Here is a 23,074-nt window from a genome sequence, read left to right as displayed (position 1 = left end):
GCCTGCAATTAGTTACTGGTTCTTTTAAAATTATTACAAATTACTGCTACGAGTGTATCGCATGTGTATATGGTACATAAAAGAGATACGCAGAGATGTAAAAAGACGAATGTAGGGTGTCCGTCTACTGAACAAGTATCATCGCATAGGATAGCCACACTCATTGTTCCTGCACTATACGTCGACCTCCGTAATAAAATGTAGGTAGACGTCGTTGAGAAAGTAGGTGTATAGATAAAGAAAATTAGGTACTGTAAAGAGAAGATCTCAATTATGTTTAGTTGTTGTATACTAGTTGTGTCCCTGTGGTGAGTAAGGTGGCAGGAGCTCCTTGGGAGGGCGGGGATATGGTCGAAAACGCATTTCCTGTTACGTATGTCTGGTGTAGCAGGTGACTATACTCATAGACTACGTTAACCGCTTACCATCAGCTGGGCCGAACGCTGCTCTGCTGCCCTACACATATTAAAAATAATAAGATTTTATAAACATTGTAATTTATCGACGAGCACAAAAAACTCCCGTAACAGTATGCGCCTAACTCTACTTTGAGTGACTTAGTGCTATATTAAATGGATAACAGACTTTATTGTGAAAGCAAGAGTAACAGTCTTGACATACACGCCACAGTTCACTCCAATAGTCCGATAAACGCACTCGTTTAAAAGTTCTGTGTTTCCAAGTTGCGAATACAACGGTTATATTGTAAAGAAGTAAAGGATTAATATTATAAGTAAGTTATTTTTAATAATAGAGAAAAACAAAATGTGGATATTTTTATGTTACGTTACTCTTAAAATCAGGTTTTTTATTAATTATTAAAAAAGCAAATTATTATGTTCCGAGAAGTTTTGTAAAAATTTGTATTATTGGAAAAAAAAATATTTTTAATTGTATTTAACTAGCTTTACCATTTTGGCTATTTCGTTTCTTATAATTCGTAGAATCGTAGCATTCTCCTGCTGAGCAAACCTTTAAATCAGTCCAGTACTTTTTTTAGTTTATCTATCTGTTTTATTAGTTTTAATGTTTGTTTTATTTAAATAGCTATTATTACTATTAAATAAATTGAAAAATATTTTGATCGTTACGAGTCGAGTTGATCACCAATGAACTGCTTTGATTTAATACAAAAAACAATAACTTTCGTAATGCATTATTCTAATTGGACTAGAATACTCTGAAACTAGCACATTTAATCATCATAATATTATGGCACATTCAGAAATCATACATGATTTCAGGCTTATAAAATAAGTATTAAGACAAAAGATATATCAATCCTTCATTATCGTGTGTAATCAAGACGGAATAAAAATAAAACTAGTTTTAATCAAAGGAAACTCGTGAAAATGCAACGTTTAATTGCAATATAATTGTTAAAATGCAAGGAACGTCAATGAAATACTTCTACTTTACGAGTTGCACAAATGACTTGAATTAAAATTTGGAAAATTTACTCTTCACGCATACAAATAAACAACTGGTATCTTCTATATGAATACAAACTTTCACTTTAAGGTAATTTATAATACAAGTTTTGTAAATATGTTTATGTAATATTATATTATTGTGATTTTCAATTTCATTTTATTCTTAAAAAAAATAAAAAATATGATAAAAACTCGCCAACTTATTTTACAAAAAAAACTTTACAAAACAAATCATAGACCAAGGAAAAAAAACTAAACGTGATTATTATCATAATATTCGACGACTACTTTAATGATTACCAAGCCCTTATAAAAGTCTGTTCTCGTAAAAGTAAAACTTAACTAAATTAAAAGTTAACCTATCGAAGTTTGCCTTGACATCATCTGACGAAGCCGTAATGATACCGTGCAGGAAGCCGACATACTCTACCATTAGTAACGTGCCTTAATAAATATTGATATCACGATATAGCACTATATTGTAAATTAAAACACTCAGGTAAATGCTTTGTGTATCGAGACAGACACCAATAGACTAGCCACAATATAACAAATTATATTTTATAGCTCGTGTTTATTTTACCGTACCAGTCCATCATACTTTGCCTATATAAAGTAGTATTCAAACCTAGTGTGGTGTAACATTAAGTTTGGCGCTAGTGACTAGGTATGTACATAATTACGTATCGTATAGATAATTATAACTTCCAATATATTTCAACGTATTGTATTTATTACAGTAAATAACTATCTATCACATGCGGTGAGATACATTTATACTACATCTCTTCTTCGTCTTGAAAAGTATAATAATAACGTAACTTTATTCATGTTTTTTGGTTCATTAGGACTGGTTAAAATTTTTAGGTCTGAATATAAAATGAATGGACTTTAAGCTGATGTGACTTAAATATTGCACTGATACATCAACATTTTAATCCTTAAGGTCGTTCCAAATTTTTTAGCATTTATTTGTATTCCGTTCAGGTATAAACACTTTGTACTAGGACTCACAAGGACATCAATATGTCTACGTGACCACTGAGTAGCAATTTACGTGAAAATTGTCTTGTGTTACGGAACAATGTCAAAATAAATGTGTATCAAAATAAAAATAACATTTCAAAGTTATATTAATTACAAAATTTATTTATAATATGCAATATTACTTATGACAAATTAGCTGAACCGACGAAATTCGTTTTGCCATACCTTTTATGTCTTGGTATCAATGTTTTTTTTTTTTAAATTTTCTGTTATGCAGATATCTAAGCTAACAGAGAGGATTATCCAGTTTCGGAAGCTATAAGGCATACATACGTTTCGGGATTAATTTTGCACGCCTCCAAGGAGACCGTGCTTAACTTTCACAAAATAAAAAATTCGGGAAGCGTTTTACCCTTAAACCTCTACGTTTTTTATAACAATGCATAAAGATGCTATAAAATACACACTTTTATACAGAATATACATCGAACTACAAATTAAATACCATTTGAAATCTTTTTTTAATACTATCATAGTAAATAGAATCGAATAAATTTTTTTTTGTTGGAAGTCAACTTTGTAGATGCGATTACAGCAAAATATGCTGTGTGGTTATGGCACTAAAGAATATAGCCACCCCCTTTCTTCTCGTGGGTGTCGTAAGAGGCGACTAAGAAATACACAGTTCCGCTACCACCTTGGAACTTAAAAAGCCGACCGATGGCGGGATATAAATCCAACTACTGGCTTTGAAATACACAGGTAGAAGACGGGCAGCAGCGTCTTCGGTGCGACAAAACCAGTCATGCGGTCACCAACTCGCCTGCCCAGCATGGTGACTATGGGCAAAACACATGAGTTAACGCCATTTTTGGCGCGAACTTGTGGAGGCCTATGTCCAGTAGTGGACTGCGATAGGCTGAAGTGATGACAGCAAAATGACGCGAGAACCACTTGATGAAATAAGCTGTTTTTTATTATGTCATTATGTGAATATGAAGGCTGAAAAATTCCTCAATTTTTTAAGTTAAATATTTTTAGTAAATATATATATAATAAGTAAGTTGGTAAACAAGTCATAGTCAATTAATAATAATAAAATAAACAAAAGTGTGTGGGCCGTATACTTGGATTTTTTAAATATTTATTTATATACCTACATAAAATGATGTTCCAAATTAATTAATATAAAATTGGATACAACTAAAACAAACAACTTTGGCATACGGAATTCTGTCCATAAAGGTTACGAAAAAAAAAAATAGAAACAATTTAACCCTGATTTCTTGTATAATAAAACATACAATCAAATATGTATTATGATATTAGACACTATAAAAACGATAAAAGGATGTCAAAACAAAATGTGAAAGTTTTGTTTCTGTATAAGTCGACTCACACAAGCGAAAGAAATGTCAAAAATAACTTTCAAATTGCAGTTTATTAAAGCTATATTTATAACTGTGGCAAAATTCAATCAGCGTCGAGTATTTAAACATTCGTTTCAATTCGTACGATTTAAACGCTTCTTATATATTTCATAACATTGCTAAAAGCCTTTATGGCTCATATTTCGTAATTAGCTTTGAAGCATTGGCTTACCAGTTTTTCAAACTTGAATCGGATTGCCAATATCCGTTTAGCCATAGACCTACCTATACTTTAAACTGTCAGTTTGAAAATTTTATAAGCGGCAAATTGGCAACGATAAATAATCAGAAAATATACATATATTAATTATTGAGTACACCGTGTTTGGGTCTTCTTACCGAAACTAATAGTGAAATCTAGAAAGTCCATTTATGTTTTCGTACTAAAACTTTTTTTTTATACAATGATAGGCTTGCGTTTGACCACTATTTCACCTGATGATATGTGAAAATGTGGTCTAAGATGGAGCACGCTTACCTAGTAGTAACCTATTCACTCGCGACTTAAAGATCCCCAGGTTATAATTTTCTGGAAACACAGACGTTGGTAGAGAGTTCCATTCTTTGGTTGTACGGATCAAGAATGTACTAGAACTTGAAATTTGAACGGAAAGAAGCTATTAACCATTGATTGGATGGCAAAATTAACACAGCTTTTGCCACAATCAAAAGTTGTTCTACAACTCTAATGTTACAAATACCTACCTGCGTAGAATTTCATTATTTCTTAATAATATAACAATTAACTGTTAGACGAGCCAATTATTATAAATCTTGTATTATGTAATAACATAAGTACATATATTGAAATATTTTAGGTACCTATTCATTTTTAAGAAACTTATTTATTTATTTAACAATTTATGTACACATGATAGCAATAGGAAATAGCTCTTTTAAACAATGCTGGTACAAAGGCACAACTTATCCCATGATGGAATCTCTTCCAGTAGTCCTGCAACAGGAAAATTATAAAACAGTCGCAAAATTAGCGTGTACAATCTCAACATATTGAGAATAAAAATATAATACATAATAAATACATCATTATACAATATATAATTGCATACATACATAACAATGTGCACACGTAGATACAAATAATATAATACTTATATATATACACACTTAAACTTCATTACATTCAAGGTAGAAAGAGACTGAATTAATAGAAGTTACCGATTTAGAATAAATGATCGTAACAATCATCAGGTATTCAAACATAATTTACCTTTTTTAAATGTTAGACTATATAAGCCTTGTCAGTGATTTCTTTTATGATTTTACTCTAAAGTTATGTGGTTATATTATTTCTCACAAATTCTCACAATATGTATTCGACGATTAATTTTCGATCATAACAGCGCTAACAATACCTACTGTTTACACTTTAGTAACGTAAGCTACGGAAATCGATCCTTATGTAGATAGACAGGAAGATCATAAAGTCAATATTATGTTTTGGTTTCGTCTATCAACAATAGGTTTACGCTGACTTACAGATTTTTCTAAAGTATAATAAATAAATAAGCAGACTTAATGGTTCTGACTACTGATTGAATAACTTTTTAAGACTGAAAACGCCCACATTTTTTTGTTTGTTAAGACATACATTTTGGTTGCTAACTTATAAATGGTTTAATATAAATATTTAGACAGTTATTGGTAGTTTAGACTTACATACATATTTACATACAATTTAAATAATTGTGATTTATATATTTATTCCTTCGCTAATTTATTCAAAATTATGTAATTTTATTGATTCCATATTAATTAAAATTCAAGATTTAATGAAATACAACAGAAAAACTGAGACTATATCTGATGACGTAATAATAGAAGATTAAATGTTAAAATATGTAAATTAAACCGAGATCGTGTTTTCGTTACATATCAAATCTTTACCAAAGTGGCACGAGTCAAAATTAAACCTAAAGATCCGCAAAAAGTTTTCAATTCGTTTTTTAATTGAAACTCCTTTTCATCAGCAAAGGAAAAAATTACAATGATTTATAGTAGTATTCTAAAGTTTTTTTAGGACTTACTTATGTTAGGTAACACTGAATTGGTCTGGAAGAGCCTATAAACGTTTCATAGCTGGGAGAAGGCCATATATTCGTGGTTAAGCTCCATTTATATGGAGCTTAACCACGATTCACTTATGTGAAGGCTTAGCTTCTCTTTGGGTTTGTTGATAATATCTCTACCAAGAGCAACTAGTGCTTTCAGGAGTTTATGTTGACAATCGAGACCAAGGACTTTACCTGGTCTCCGAGGAGGGTGAGCTCCACAAGAGGACATACTTTACTAGAGAAATAGTAAAATTTCAGTTCAGTTCATCACACACAATGGAGTAACGCTGTGAATTATGTTCTAACATATTATTAATATGATCTTTAATATTTTTTTTAATATTCCCAGTTATGCCGGACCAAGAACAAGAATGGAGTGAAGCATTAGTTGCGATTAAAGATTGGCTCAACAAACAACCTCATCTGCCGCATGATGTTGGTAAGATATTTAAATCTTTATAATATTTTTAAATATGTTTTAGTTTATAAAAAACGAAGTCAGTTAATAAAAAACGAACGACGTGAAATTAACTATTTCTAAAAGTTTCCATGTTTTAAACAAAAACTATAGCTTGAATGCTTAGCATACAATATCCAACATTATTATTAATAAACTCGAAATGACTACTATATTTACGAAAAGAAAAATTTATCTGCTCTTAAAATTAGAATTTATTCATCAGTGCGTTTGATATAGAACCGTCATGTAATTAAAGATATTAAAATGTAATTTTATATACCTATAATAACGTAGATATCGAAAGCGGAGTTTTTTTCCTATGAACCTGTAAAATACATAAAAAATACAGTCGAATTCAGACCCTTTTTCTTTTTTGGAAGTTGGTTAAAAGCGCGAATTACGAACACAACAAAAAGTAATCAACCAACTTGGTCTCAATTGAGGCTCTATCTAAGATTAGAAATGTATTATTATTATAAGAATAACAATTTAAAAGCATATTCTCTGAGGGTAAGAGAAACCAAGTTTCCTATCACACAGAATAAGTATCTATACGTGTTAATTTGATTAAAATCTTATATATAAAATTCTCGTGTCACAATGTTAGTCGTCACAAAAAAATTCATAAAAATCGGTCCAGCCGTTTCGGAGGAGAATTGTAACTCCTCCGAATCGGCTGAACTGATTTTTATGAAATTTTGTGTACACTGTGTATATCAGGTAGGTCTGAGAATCGGCCAACATCTATTTTTATACTCCTAAGTTAAAGGGGAATTAAGGGGTTTAATAACATATATGGCAAAACAACGTTTGCGAGGTCAGCTAGTAAATTTATAAATTAAGATTATAAGATAGATACCTACATTTCCATGCGTAAAATAGTTACACAGATTTTAAAAAAAACATTTTCATCATTAGTTCAACTATAAAGAAAGTATTATTATACCATAATGCAGTTTTTAAAAATCGCAACTTTTTCCTTATATTATTACGCTGGACACCACGGCAACTTTCGAAAATTTACCAGACTTTTCGATCTCTCAAAATAAGTTCGTGTAAGGAGGTCAACCAAGACTTTTAGGCTTGTTTGACGTTTTGTACCAAAAGGCCAATGTAATAACTGAGAAGATCTGATTGCTATTCAGGTTTTATTTTCGAACTGATTTTTCGTAGTTAATCTTATGTTAATGTTTAATTTATGTCATTAGAAGATACGCATATTAATATTTAATTTAAAAAAATATTCGTTGAAAATTAAAAATCGTTAGAAAATATTGAAAATAATCCAAATTTTAATCCAATCCAATCCAATCCAAATTTCGTTAGACTTTGATGAAGACGATTGAAGGACAACTTGTATCATGTAAGTTAATTATGTATAAACTGCCTAGCAAATACATAACAAAGAAGATATATTACATATGTATGTATTTTCTTTAAAAAATCCAATGTTTTATTAATTTTAAATTATTTTTATACTACGGCATTTTAATGCCACTAGTGGTCGCCTTGTGGTCGAAATTTGACCATAATTAATTTAAATTATAAGTTTGAACATTATTATGATTCTGTTGTCAAAGACTATACTTCTATAATAATAAACAAAAGAGCAATATGCCTGTGTGTGTGTGTGTGTGTGTGTCAAATACATGATAGTGTGTGTAATGTTTTTTTATTGATTTAAAGTAAAAATAAATATTAGCAATCTGCAGTCCTTCTCTATATAAAATGTAGGTGTGCGAAATAACAGGCTCCTCCGTCCGCGCAATTTTCGTATAAAGGGATACAAAGTTTTTGCTTCACGTATTTAATATAAAGTTTAGTCAAATTGACGCATTTTCAACCAATTTCAGAAAAAGGAGGAGGTTCTCAGTTCGACTGTATTTTTTAAGGTGTGATATCTCAACTTTTTACACGTGTATAGATCTTGATTACCCTTCTTTTATTCAAAAACTGGTGCTTGTCATGTGCTTCCATTTAAATTTAAACGAGATATCACAAGTAGTTTTAAAATCCCTAAAATTTGGACTATTTATTTATTTATTTACTCTTTCGCACACCAATACAAAGTTTTAACAATATGACAAATGATATATGAAAATACAAATTACATCAGTTGCAACGATTACACAGTTGGTGACCCTTTCCAGGATAGATATATACTTACTATGCCTATGTTAATGATGTAAGTCATTTTGTATTGTTTGAGAACAAACACAATATTTTAATGGATATTGTTTATGTCCAACGAATTTGGATCATTAGCAGTCTAAAAGTAACTTTTTCAGTATCTTTTTTGCCTTAATAATTTAAGACAAAAACGATAATAAAAGCCAAGACTAAAAAATTATTTACGACATAAAAAATAATAAAAAGGCACTGTCAAAGATTTTTAAATTAAGACTAGAAAAAAAGAAAATTCTTATTATGAACATTTAAAAAAAATAACTGTTTCTAAATTAAGATTTTAATTTATAAAGTAAATCAACAGTTAAATACAAAAAGTTAATACGTATAAATTCAATTAAAATCCTATATATTAACATTATAGCAAAAGTTGCCAGATGTTAACTTTGCTCTTTATATAAAATTTATTGTCATAATTTTCTCATTTTAACGTTATAGTATTAACATTATAGAACTTCGCCTGGTGACCATTAAGAGTTGTTTGTATAGTTAGAAAACGAGCTTTACTCGCGTTTAAATCTGTGTTTTAGTTTATAAATTTTATTTAAAATTTTCAGTACAAATTTAACTTAATTTTTAGTACAAGTTGACGATGTGTTATTTTTGTTTACTATTTTTTTTAAATAGTTTGAAATTATACGTTAATCATTGAGGATACAATGATTTTAGTAAGTAATTTATTTATATACAATTAGACATTTAGGAATAAAGTCTAGTATGAAAATCAGGAATCCATAAAAATAATTAAAGAGATATTAAAATTAAATTTTACAGTTAAATACTTTAAGATTGTAATACAATGCCTTTTAGAAGCCTAAGCGGATAGGTTACGAAGCGCAATTTGCACATATACTCATAAATAATTGTGACACACGCTACCAAGATAGGTATTGCGACATCTCTGCTGTACATTTTAGGATAACTGTAAAACATTCAGAGATGTCACAGTACTGTAATTGTGCAATAAAAAAGTAAATAATTCAAGGAAGTTGGTGTAAATCAACAATGATTGTAGAGTTCCGTAATGGTGCAATTGGGAAACGTATATTGTTTCATTTATATATGTACAAGGAGTGGTAATTTTTAAATTATATGTATAGAGTCATTTTATATAGAGAGTTTTTACACAGACAATCGAATGTGTCATTTAAATATAAAAACTGTAAAAAATATATATAAATAATCTTGCCATATTATGAATTTAATTTTTAATACTATTTTTTAATTTTGATAGGATTGAACAAGTTAATTTTACTATTTGTTGTTTGACTTAAATTAATACAGCATATGCGCCGAAAAATTATAATTTTGTCACTTAAAAATGATGTCGAAATAACTTCATATTATGAACCCAAGAATACTACACTCCTTTGCAAACTTTTAAGCGTCACGCCTAAATTATTTTGTCACTGTTAATGTCCCTTTCAATCGTTACAATGGTTAATTACCATATGTTACGTAAGTTTTAAACTTTACTCGTGTTGAGCAACACTTAACACAAGTATTCTTCAATGTTATGCGCAACGGGCGACGTCACGAAATGTCGCCTGTTGTTCTAACTCAACTACATTTTTTTAAAACGAGATATTGTTTTAAGCGAATGATAATACAGCATATTGTTCCACAATATCCTTCTTGCGAATTACGTTTTCCTATTGCATTTTCCGGACATCAATATTGCGTTGATAAGATTATCGAAGCGTTCTTGGCAATTTTAATTATATTGTTAAATACTATTAAATGTAATAATTATATTATGTTACTAAAATAAAAATTTCTAGTGTCGCTCTTCCTGCGTTCGTTTCTTGCTTCTGTACATAGTATCAAGGGTTTATGTTCTGACATCTTAAAATCTAATTCAGTCCAAATTACAGATGCTACAGATGCAATAGAAAACTGGAAGTTAATGTGTCCTAATGGCGATATCCCGAAGAACGTTACAAAACAAAAACTTTGGGATATACCAATAGTTCACAATACTCATATAAGTTTGACGCAAAATCTTACAAGTGACAAAAACCGTGCCAGGCTTCTAGCTGTGTCAAATAAAGAGTCAGGTCACTGGTTACACGCAATGCTGTCAAAAAATCTTGGGACACTTTTAGACAGTGAAAGTTTTAGAATTGCTCTCGGTCTCCGGTTGGGAGCTCCACTGTGCTTTGAACACAGATGTCCGTGCGGAAAAGAGGTCGATTCTTTAGGACTACACGGCCTTTCCTGTAACAAGAGTTCAGGCAGGTTTTCCCGCCACGGTTCCCTAAACGATACCATAAAAAGAGCTCTTGCCACCATCGACGTTCCTGCTCTTATCGAGCCAACTGGAATTAGTCGCAATGATGGTAAGAAACCTGATGGATTGACGTTGGTTCCCTGAGAAAGGGGACGGGCGCTTTTGTGGGACGCAACCTGCGTTGACACACTTGCTCCGTCTCGTGTCAGGGAAGCAGCCTTAAAAGCGGGAGCCGCAGCGGAAAAAGCTGAAACGACTAAACGGCACAAATATTCGTCACTAATTCCAAATTACATCTTTGTGCCGTTTGCAGTCGAAACACTTGGACCTTGGAGTAGCAGTGCTAAAATGTTTTTAAATGAGATGAGACCTCGCCTTATTGCCTCCACTGGTGACAAGAGGGCTGGTGCATTTTTTGCCCAGAGAATCGGCATAGCGATTCAACGGGGAAATGCTGCCAGCATTCTTGGCACAATTCCACGCGGACATGATTTATACCAAAACTATCTGTAAATATTTAGTTCTTAAGTTGTGAATTGTAAATATGTATAATATTTTGTATAAATAAAGTTATTGTATATTTACTCGTATATTCATTATTGATACTTACAAAGAAACCAACTTTTTTGTTTCTTAGCGAGCCATTTATCACAGCTCTAAATTTCGATATAAACGTTTAGGTACGTGTGTATGAAGTAAGAAATAAAATCATGTTAATACTTTCATTTACACAGCATTTACGCCGATAGTCATTTTGCGATTAAGTATTTTAAAAATGGTTTTAGTTTTGTAAATAAGTTCACTTAGCTTCTTAATTGAATAATTTTTTATTTTATTTAAATATACAACTTTTGATTTTCTTTCTTAATATTGTTTTCTAATTCTACAGAGGATGTTCTATTGCGTCGATTCTACACCAGCAGTGGCAAAAGAATGGAACGCGTCAAACGAACCATGGATCTTTTCTTCACCATTCGCTCTACGGCACCCGAGCTGTTCCTTAAGAGAGACCCTTGGTCGCCGGAGATTAGAAGAGTATTTGAAGTCACGTAAGTTTTCTAAGAAGATTTTCTAACACATATATACAAGCATTACTAGACACAGTCACAGAACTGCCGATCTGTTGTCTCGCGTAATTAATTCCCTGTAGGATAAGCAAGATGCATGATGCTTGAACAAAAGACACGGACAATTTAGTAACCAACTTATAACAATTTAGTATATGTATATCAAAAAAAATTGAAGATCTTTATTTAAATTGATGATATATATAAGTTGTCTTAAGTTTTTGATTCAAAAACAAAATATAAATACTTATGATAATTGTTTGAATACTGAAATACTTTATCGTCGGTATTATATAAATTCAGAAATTTTCATATTTTCATTATCATCCGATATAAAACAATTAAAGTAATATGCGCTGAAAACGTTCAAAAAAGTTTGTTTATAAAAAAGGATGATCGCTAAACTTATATTTGGATAAATTTAAAAAAAAACATACTAAACTGTTGCAATTTAATCCATGCTAAAAACGTTCTTATACGTCTATTAATGGTATGTTGACCTTTATTGTGTTCATAATAAGTATTTGTTGTTGCACTTCTTGAAACGGCTCGAAATTTTTTTGTCAATATTTTGTAGGTATGAAAATAGATAGTAAAATACACGACTAGGTGTTTACGGTGCCCCTATATAGTTTTTTATAGTTATAAAGACAGGATAACGTGTGTCGGATCAGCTAAGTATAATAAGCGGTGGTAGACTCGGCCCAGCACTCCCTCAAGGTGTGCCCGAGATGAGCGGCGCTGCGTCGCAATCTGACGACAGTCCTCGGAGGGGACTTGTCACTGCCGAGCGTCATCACCGCGATGCTCGGCGACGGCAAGTCCTGGAAGGCGATGGTCTCCTTCTGCGAAACAGTAATGTCCCAGAAGGAAAATGACTAACGGATGAGAGAGGAGGCCGCCGACGAGGCCTTCGTCCGCAGGCGACGAACGGGGGTGCGTAGGAGGCGCTACTTAATGCGCCTTCAGTAACACCCCTGTGTTTGTGTCGAGCCGGGATGGGAACTCAGTCCTGTTTGACACGGCGTCATCGGGATTGTTCAGAGGTGAGCCGGACAGTCCCCATGGAGGAGAAGTCTGGCCTTTTCACCGAGGCCAGCCGGTCGCTGGAGGGACCCTCAAATTAAAGCAGCTGAAGGCCGTTTTATTTGTTGGGGCCAGATTGGTCCCGCAGGAGTTTTGGTCGGTATTCCACCCCCAAGTGCTGAAGCCGACATACGGTCTAGGAATTCCTACCCGGGCATCCTGGATATCACCCGTAAATGGGTTTCCCTGCGATACCAAAAAAAAGCTAAGATAATAAAGCGTAAGATCGATAACAATCTTTTGTAAAAGCAACAATTTTTTGTATGTACTTAGTTAGATTTTTGTCCATACACAACGTATGCACATTCTACCAAGTTCCGTAGGTTGTTAAATATGTATTCATTGTATTATTTATTACAGAGACATGTTACCGCTGCCGAACAAAACGAAAGAGAACTATAAAGTGTTTATATATCGCTTGAACAATCCTGACTACGATCTATTCAACTTCGTTGACTCTGTGAAGACATTCTTCATGCTCGCCGACACTCGTCTCACCGAAGAGGACGACATTCCTTCGGGAGAAATACCCATATTCGACTCAGCTAACATCACTCTGAAGTTTATAGGAAAAATAAATCTGTCAGTTTTACGAAAATACATGCTGTATACACAGGTAACTTAAGTGTTGTTTAATATGCAAATGAAGTAAAAACACCTAATAACGTATAGATGCTTTAATAATAATTTATTGATTTTTTTTGTACAATAGGCATTTTGTCACGTCAGAATGGTATAATAATAAATTAAGAATTCACAGCTTTATTGAGTTTGAATTAATGTGTTTAATTTAATGAAAATGATTTAATAGCCATAAAAACTTGTCTTTGAATAAAATCTAAAGATAAAACACACTGAATTAAGTCGGTAATAGTTGCGATTATCATATTTAGTCTAGTCGACAAGGTTTTAAAAAATCCTTACGTTATTAGTTTCGAATTATTAACAAAAAATGATTTTTTTTTTGCAACTTAATTAGTTAAAAGCTTTGCAATTTTTTGCGTGCTAGAAAATCCTTCCGACCCATATTTTTAGATATCATTTCGGATCGAATGAGCTGTGTCTCAGAAGCTTTTTTTCTATTTGACACGTTTTTCAATTTGTTGACTTGACTATTTGTTAAATTATTATCGTATAATTACTCTCATTTTGTACTAAAAATTATTCCTTACAAAAACTCCTTTATTGTTTTGCGAAATGTAATTATTATTCACCAATCTACCGATCAGTTTGGTTTTCGTTAGAAGAATTACAAAAAGTCATGTTTACGGATGCGATGGTCAAGCAAAAAATTGAAATTATTAAATACCGCAGGTCACATGGGAATATCGTGATACACGTGATGTCATACGCTATTGTAAATTTAAATTGTATGTATTTATTTATTTTTTTATTTTCCGGAACTCTTACTATAGTGTGAATTAAAAACTAAATGTTTTCAAGTTAGTGTTATGATATGTTAATATGTTATGTACAGTTGCTTAGGCAATAATTATGAAATAGTAAGAAAATTATCTTTAATGACGGAGGTGACAAAGTAGGTTGGCTGTTACTGTGTTGCGCTTTCGTAGGCCATACGATGCTTTTTGTGTTAAGGGTGTTGGTATGATTTTTTTGTGTGTGTTCCAGTGTTCCTTATTGGTTTTCTTATCGAGTTTTATTTAATTGTTCTATATTTTTCAGGAAGCCATTCCGATAAGATTGAAGCAGGTACATGTGATCAACGCGCCGGCCTACATCGGCAAATTATTCGCTCTTTGCAAACCGTTTCTGAAAGCAGAAGTCGCTAAACTGGTATATTATTTATATTGTTTTTGTTGATATAAAAACAAGATAAAAAAAGTTTGTATCACACTGAAGATGAATATGAATATTTATTATTAGTTTAACATCTACACATCTTTAATTTTTTTCTCCCTAAGATTGTTTTTTTAGGGTGTCCTAATTAAGGAACATTTAAAATATAGACTTTGTAGGTCCTTACGCAGTTTGTACATTTACTAACAAAGGTTTTTTTCTTTTGTAATCACTTTCTATTGTGCTTTCTTTGGTAATGATTTCTCTAAGACGCTATAAGTTTTAATATACCTAGCCTACATAATTATGTCAATTGTTGTCTGGTAACTTAAGCCGATTTTCGTGTTTTAATTATAGATATTTAGGGTATTTTTATTAACATATTAAAGATACAAAAAAAAATTGAAAAAGTAATAGAGTATTATTATTATTGATCGAAGTGAACGCTTCGCAAAAAAAGCGCGTGGGTGGCTTCGGTGACTTTTGCTCTTGATGTTATCTGAAAACAAAATTCTTAATAATTCTTAATCTATAGACATGTCATTCTGGTCGGAACTACTGGAGGTAAATTTCATGAATAAATAGAAAAAAGGAGGACTTTGAAAAAAAGTTTTTATTTTTGCAAGGAAGGGCTTGTAAAATAAAAAGTTTGGTGTGAAAAAAATCTCTCGGTAGTTCGAGGACTATAGGTACCTATGTGTGTAGCCTGTTAATATTTGAAAGCAATCGGTTCGGTAGAAAAAAATTTACGACCCGGGCCGACCAGAAAAATACTGTTTTGAGAAAAACGCGTTTAAAATTCAATAACGATTTTCATAAGCAAATTTATACTTACGTTCATCGTCTTTACCTGGAGTCGTCGTAGTTAGGCCACAGTGTGCTCTTGTTTTTTTTTCGGAATTATATAACTTCTTTTTTCTCTGTACAAATTTTCTTCGTTTTTTTTTTTTTGTTTTTTCTTCAGCAGCTTCAATTTATTTTTTTATTCATTATTACTCCGGTAATATTTAGTATTTCGGTTTTAAATTTCCACAGTACATTCTCAAGACATTGTGCTTTCAAATTAAGCGAAAAACCTTACAGAACAATATCAGCAGTATATATAAAACCGTTCGGGGCTAGATGTTTATGCAAGTAATCGTTTCTGGTCAGTGACATAACGGTGGGGTGCCGTGAGCCCATAGCCCCGGGCGGCACACGCAAGAGGTTCGGCAAATGACCGCGATTTTTTGAGTTGACAAAAAAAGTCTATAATTAAATTAGCAAACATTTTTACAAGGTAAAAAAATTATGTGGTGTCATGGGACACCAGGTAGGAACGAAGTTTCTTCGGATAGTATAGAAGCAACACAATTTGAAAAAAAAATGTTGATTTTTCTATATATTTACTAGTTCTTGATTTTTTTTTTTTTATTTTGTTGATTGGTTTTTAATTAAGTTTTTAATTTACATAAAAGTATTTAGGAAATTTAGTATTTTAGAAAATAACAAATACCGTAAAATAAAATAAATCAAAAATAATAATAATAATAATTCAAACTATTAAGTGAAATAAAAAAATATGTCTTTATTTATTTTTGTCGACAGTATAAAATTACATAAATAATTTAAAAATAGTTTACTAGTAATAAACATTTTTGAATATCATATCAAAAATTAACAGTACCAGTGCGGATCGGATTACTAGTAATATTTTAGTTTTCATCATTACAGCCTATACAGTCTACTGCTGAACATAGGCCTCCACAAGTTCGCGCCAAAAATGCGTGAACTCATCTGTGTTGCCCATAGTCACCACGCTGGGCAGGCGGGTTGGTGACCGCAAGGGCTGGCTTTGTCGCACCGAAGACGCTGCTGCCCGTCTTCGGCCTGTGTATTTCAAAGCCAGCAGTTGGATGGTTATCCCGCCACCGGTCGGCTTTTTAAGTTCCAAGGTGGTAGCGGAACCGTGTTATCCCTCAGTCGCTTCTTATGACACCCGCGGGAAGAGAGAGGGTGGCCATATTCTTTAGTAGCGTAGCCACACAGTAGTTTTACAAACGTCATATTATACAGTCGTGTGACTGATATTACGTCACTTCCGTTGTATATTTTTCTTATGGTTTTAGTATAACATTTTTTTAAGTTCGGTAGCCCAGCCAAATGTCAAGCCTGCCTAAGGAACTTCGTTCCAATAAAGACAGTTTTTCTTCAGCCAACCAGAAAACTTTGTTTATAATTACAAGTTATGTTACCAACGTTTCAGTCAAATTCTGTCGGCTAACTAAAGTAATTAAGAAATGATGAGTATTTTAAAACTTTTAGAACGTATTTGACGCATTTTATTTTCGCCTTAATACGCCATATTATTCTCTTCTATTTATCATATCATAATTCGTAAAATTTGTAAATTGTCTTTTCTTCTTGTATTATTTTTTTCATTATAATCTATATAATTTTGTTTGCAATGCTACTGCGTTAGTTTTATGGATTATTTCCCTCTTAAATGATTGAAATATATTGTTTGCAGATAAAATTCCATGAACCAAATACGGATACACTGTATCAAGATGTGCCTCAAGACCTATTGCCCTTCGAGTATGGCGGGAAGGCGGGCTCTATCGACCAGATCAAGCGATACTGGATTAAGCGGATAGAGGCGAAAAGGTAAAGAACTGTGTGTGAAAATATGTAATATTGTTTTAATTTAAAGCCCATTTCACCGGTTGCTGATAACTTTCCGATCATTATCTGACTTACACGTAACGTACCTAAACAATAAAGAAAACTTTCACTTTTATCCGTCAACAATCTTTTATTCGCTATAAAAATTATATATAAAATATACCTGCGAAACGAAAAGTTGTAGACTACTTGGATTTAATTTACTGCTAGGAAATCGTAATAAAAACGTATTTTATTAAATGTTTAATTTTGTGATAAACTTAAGAAGTATTCGGTCTTAAAAGTTGCGATATATTTTGTAATGTAGTTATTACGAAACTTGTCATTAAAGTTAATCATAAAACATTTAGAATGCACGATAATTGTGTTTGCTTGCAAACGAAAAAAAAACCGACTTCAATTACATCGACGAGTAATACAAGGTAGATCGATGAAAAAAATAGTCAAGTAACTACGCGTTATCAAAGATTACTCAAAAAGTAGTTATCAGATCTCAATAAAATTTATATGTGACCACATGACAAACATCAGCTTTCGATTAAATTAAAAATTATTAAAATCAGTATACCCAGTAAAAAGTTATTGCGGATTTTCAGAAGTTACCCTCGATTTCTCTGGGATCCCATCATCAGATCCTGGTTTCCTTATCATGGTACTAAACTAAAAATATCTTCTTTCCAACAAAAAAAGAATTATCAAAATCGGTACACCCAGTAAAAAGTTATTGCGGAATTTCAAGAATTTCCCACGATTTCTCTGGGACCCCATCATCATATCCTGGTTTCCTTATCATGGTCCTAAACTATGGATATCTCCTTTCTAACAAAAAAAGAATTATCAAAATCGGTACCTCCAGTAAAAAGTTATTGCGGATTTTCAAGAATTTCCCACGATTTCTCTGGGACCCCATCATCAGATCCTGGTTTCCTTATCATGGTCCTAAACTATGGATATCTCCTTTCTAACAAAAAAAGAATTATCAAAATCGGTACATCCAGTAGAAAGTTATGCGGTATAATACAACGTAGGTCGACGAAAAAAGCGTCAAGTAAAAACGCATTATTAGATATAACTCGAAAACTAGTTGTTAGATCTCAAATAAATTTAAATGGGACCAATTGGCACACACCACCTTTCGATTAAAAAAAATTGTCGAAATCGGTCCACACGGGCAAAAGTTTTGATGTAACATACATTAAAAAAAATACAGTCGAATTGAGAACCTCCTCCTTTTTTTGGAAGTCGGTTAAAAAGGTTATACTCGAACTTTGTAAATTATTGCAATATTAAGTAATTATTATATATAGGTATTCTAGTTACGCAGATTGTAAATTAAAAGTTTTAGGTATCGGAAATTATTTTTTTTTTTACTTTTTTCTATATATTTTGAAATATTTCTTTTTATCAAAAGTACTATAAAATGTGTAACTAGTGAATAAGAACGCAGCAAAGAGTGAAATACGAAACAAAGAATCTTGTAGAATTCTTATCAAACAAAAGAATTTTAGAAAAAAACTATTGTTTCTTTCTCATATAAACAATTATAATAACTGTTCCAGAGATTGGTTCCTGGCCAACGATAAGAATTGGGTCGTTGATGAATCCCTCCGCCCCAACGATATTCAGGAAGACAACAACGTAAAAGATCTTCCCGGCTCCTTCAGATCTCTAGCTTTTGATTAAAATGATATATTGAAGAGATTCATAAGAGTATTCCTATTATTTTAAAAACGTTATGTCCAGTGTTATGACTTCCATTTCAAAAAAAATCTGGACAATTGGTTTCCATACCTACATGTATTATCATGTTAGATAACGTATTCAAATAAGTTGTCATAAAATATGCATCTGTATTTTTCCGTATTGATCATATGATTCATCCGAATTATTTGTAGTTATTTAAAAAAAAGTGTTTTTTAGTTTTATGTAAGTTGTATTTTTTTCATGTTTAACTGCCTAGTGGAGATTGTATCTGACTATTTGTTTTGTAATGTATACGTTAGAATCAGTTTTATTTTGCAATTTCTTTGTTAATTTAAAACAAAATATTTTAAAAACAATTAATATTCGCTACGGTGTAGTGGTGCGTGCCGTGTAGGCGCCTAAACACCTGCGGGTCGCGATTGATATTTGTATTTATACAAATACTAGCTGTGCCCGTGGCTACGCCCGCGTTTAAACCAGTGTGTCACAAAGTTTTCCCGGCAAACTTCCAGTGAAACTCTCATCAAAATCGGCTTAGCCTTTCCGTAAACCTTCCCCTTGAAGCCCTCTCTCCACTGGTGAAACCGCATGAAAATCCGTTCAGTAGATTTTGAGGGAATCGATCACATACACTTTTGGGGATTTTATTGTATAATACACTAATTGTTGCCCGCGACTACGTCCGCTCGGTTATGAAGATATGCATTACTATCAAGATGTTTAGCACAAATTATTTTTTTATTTCAGTCACTTGAAATGCTTATCACACTGAGTAACTTTTTAAAAGGCACAATTTAGTATAATTTAATAGTTATTTTTATAAAACCTCTGTGGTGTACCACATTTTTAGTTTTATTTTCAGGCTGCAGTATAAATAACCTATCGGGCAAACTTATAGCTGCTGTATATATTTCATTTAAACTATCAACCCCAATTAAACCCCTTTAGCGGTGGAATATCGCAAAATCCGTTCTTAGCGGGCGTCTACTAACTATAATCTACCTCCCTGCTAACTTTGGATGGATGGACCATCCAGCGATTTTTGAGTTCTCGTGATGAGTGAGTCAGTGACCTTTCTCTTTTACATATATATATATGTATATATACATATATATATATATATATATATATATATATATATATATATATATATATATATATATATATATATATATTACGATGCATTATTTAGATATCTTCTCACCATCTATAGAACGTACATTTTAAATTTCAAGTCTCTTACTTCAAAATCATAGGACTTTCATACAAACTTTCAACCCCCGTTTTATCCCCTTAGTGGTCGAGTTTCCTAAAATTTGTTCTTAGAGGATGTCTACGCCCGATAAGGAATCTACTTACCAAATTTCAAGTTTGTAGCTGTTATAGTTTCGGAGATTTCGTGATGAGTTAGTCAACCTGCCATCGCCCGTTATAACCCCAAAAGGGAGTTGATTTCTAAAGATAGATTATTTGAACACCTTGTCACCACATATAGAGCATACATTTTAAATTTCAAGTCCCTTACATCAAAAACATAGGACTTTCATACAAACTTCCAATCCCCGTTTTACCTCCGTAGGGGTCGTGTTTCGTAAAATCCGTTATTAGCGGATGCCTACGTCCTATAAGGAGCCTACCTGCCAAATTTCAAGTTTGTGGCTGTTATAGTTGCGGAGATTTCGTGACGAGTGAGTCAACCTACTATCCCCCGTTTTAACCCCAAAAGGGAGTTAATTTCTAAAAATACATTATTTGGACACCTTCTCATCATCTATAGAGCATACATTTTTAATTTTAAGTCTCTTACTTCAAAAACATAGGACTTTCATACAAACTTGCAACCCCCGTTTTACCCCCTTAGGTGTCGAGTTTCGTAAAATCCTATAAGGAGCCTACCTGCCAAGTTTCAAGTTTGTAGGTGTTATAGTTTCGGAGATTTCGTGATGAGTGACCTTTCGCTTTTATATAGGTATATAGATTATAGATTTGTGAATTTGTTTTTTTTTGGTTTTTACGATAATTATTTTTCAATTATTTTATATACGGCGTTTACCATTATATTAAGACACACGTTTTTGAAGTTACTTTAAGTATTTTACGGTGTATATCTATTTTTTATACATTTTTAAACGAAAGTAAATTTCAGCAAAGAATTAGATTTATGTTTATTCATTTTGACTTATTCTTAAATCTTATTATTAAAATGTAACATTAATTACATTTTTCTTTTAATTTTTGACATACTAACTACCTATTATAACAAATAAAATATTTTTAAACATTGTACGTGTATTAAATGCCATTTTTAAACACGAACCTTTTTTCCGAAACTACACTCCCAAAAAATTTTTAACATTACCATCAAACTCAATCCCATTCAATTTTGTACAAAATTATTATTTTTTATACACACGAGCTTTGTATACGAGTTATTTTAAAATTATTACTTATTAAAATTACTACTAACATTAGTAATTTCTTTAAATAATTCAATAATGTTATAAAAATCAAATAAAGTGTGCAAAGTGATGAAACAATCGCTACATAGTGTACTACAAACACCGCTCACTACTTTAACCCACTAAAGTTATCGTTTCCAAATTTCACAGTTACTTTCTTTTTATTACGACGCATTTTGACCTTAATATGTCGGAGACGTTGACCTTTCTATATTAAAACTACATTTACTGTGCGCTCTGTAGGTTAATAAGGCCTATCGGTATAGTTGGCACGGTATGGTTGATACTGTCTTTCGCTCCAAGTATGATTAGTCTTGAGTTATGCCCCTAGAGTTTGGGAGTATTTATGTATACATTTTTTAAAATTTATATATATAAGGTGTTCACAAGAAGTACAATGGAACAGTTGACTGTGTGTATGTTGAACCTATTTATTTACTATCTTGATAAAGAGGTTAATACTTAGGACGAATTGTGGTTTTAAATGAAATAATTGTGTTTGCTCGCAAACGAAAAAAAACCGACTTCAATTACATCGACAAGTAATACAACGTAGATCGACGAAAAAATAGTCAAGCAACTACGCGTTATTAAAGATTACTCAAAAAGTAGTTATCAGATCTCAATAAAATTTATCTGTGACCACATGATAAGCATCAGCTTTCGATTGAATTAAAAATTATCAAAATCGGTTCACCCAGTAAAAAGTTATTGCGGATTTTCGAGAGTTTCCCTCGATTTATCTGGGATCCCATCATCAGATCCTGGTTTCCTTATCATGGTACCAAACTAGGGATATCCCCTTTCCAACAAAAAAAGAGTTATCAAAATCGATACATCCAGTAGAAAGTTATGCGGTATAATACAACATAGGTCGACGAAAAAAGCGTCAAGTAAAAACGCATTATTACATATAACTCGAAAAGTAGTTGTTAGATCTCAAATAAATTTAAATGGGACCAATTGGCACACACCACCTTTCGATTAAAACAAAATTTGTCGAAATCGGTCTACCCGGTCAAAAGTTCTGATGTAACATACATAAAAAAAAAAAAAAAAAAATACAGTCGAATTGAGAACCTCCTCCTTTTTTGGAAGTCGGTTAAAAAGTTGTCCAATTACCAAATATGTTTATACGGGAGTTAAAATTACTATATCAAACTTTTTTTACAAATTTAATTCCAAAAAGAATACTATACATGCATGTATGTTTATAATACCAGATAGCGTTTTAATTTTAAACTAAGCAACTGTTTTTGCTTGAGAAAACGCGCATATTTTTATTTTGATATCAAACATTGTTTTCTTTTTTTTAAATTCACAGTTATAGTATAATTTTCATCGAATGTATCACTGCATCAACGGTACATATGTACAAAAAACTATGTACATTGTACACAAAAAATCTATTAAAGCTTATTTTTAAAGAGGTCAGTTTAGAGGTGAGCTAACTAATGTAACACAGAAAGAAGAATCGGAGAACATTATCAAATAA

At 32.0% G+C, this 23,074-nt stretch overlaps 1 protein-coding gene across 1 annotated transcript; it reads left to right on the top strand.

Moving 5' to 3' along the window:
* Positions 1 to 587: 587 nt before the first annotated feature.
* On the top strand, positions 588 to 19,462 carry LOC123659123 (alpha-tocopherol transfer protein-like). Its single transcript, XM_045594382.1, has 7 exons — positions 588 to 733; positions 6,275 to 6,364; positions 11,692 to 11,851; positions 13,316 to 13,571; positions 14,639 to 14,749; positions 17,262 to 17,398; positions 18,976 to 19,462. Exons 2-7 carry the CDS (start codon positions 6,277 to 6,279, stop codon positions 19,097 to 19,099), a joined length of 876 nt encoding a protein of 291 aa, XP_045450338.1. The 5' UTR covers positions 588 to 733; positions 6,275 to 6,276; the 3' UTR covers positions 19,100 to 19,462.
* Positions 19,463 to 23,074: the final 3,612 nt, after the last annotated feature.

The sequence above is a fragment of the Melitaea cinxia genome, chromosome 13 (genome assembly GCF_905220565.1).
Source record: "Melitaea cinxia chromosome 13, ilMelCinx1.1, whole genome shotgun sequence".
NCBI classification, from domain to species: domain Eukaryota; kingdom Metazoa; phylum Arthropoda; class Insecta; order Lepidoptera; family Nymphalidae; genus Melitaea; species Melitaea cinxia.
Note: the sequence above shows the minus strand (reverse complement) of the source record. Positions and strands in the feature narration are given on the sequence as shown.

Excerpts from the sequence above, each read along its gene's own strand:
- LOC123659123 (XM_045594382.1), top strand. The coding sequence starts at position 6,277 with ATGCCGGACCAAGAACAAGAATGGAGTGAAGCATTAGTTGCGATTAAA. Across the intron at positions 11,852-13,315 it reads AGAAGAGTATTTGAAGTCAC|AGACATGTTACCGCTGCCGA; the intron begins GTAAGTTTTCTA and ends TATTTATTACAG. Across the intron at positions 17,399-18,975 it reads AAGCGGATAGAGGCGAAAAG|AGATTGGTTCCTGGCCAACG; the intron begins GTAAAGAACTGT and ends TAACTGTTCCAG.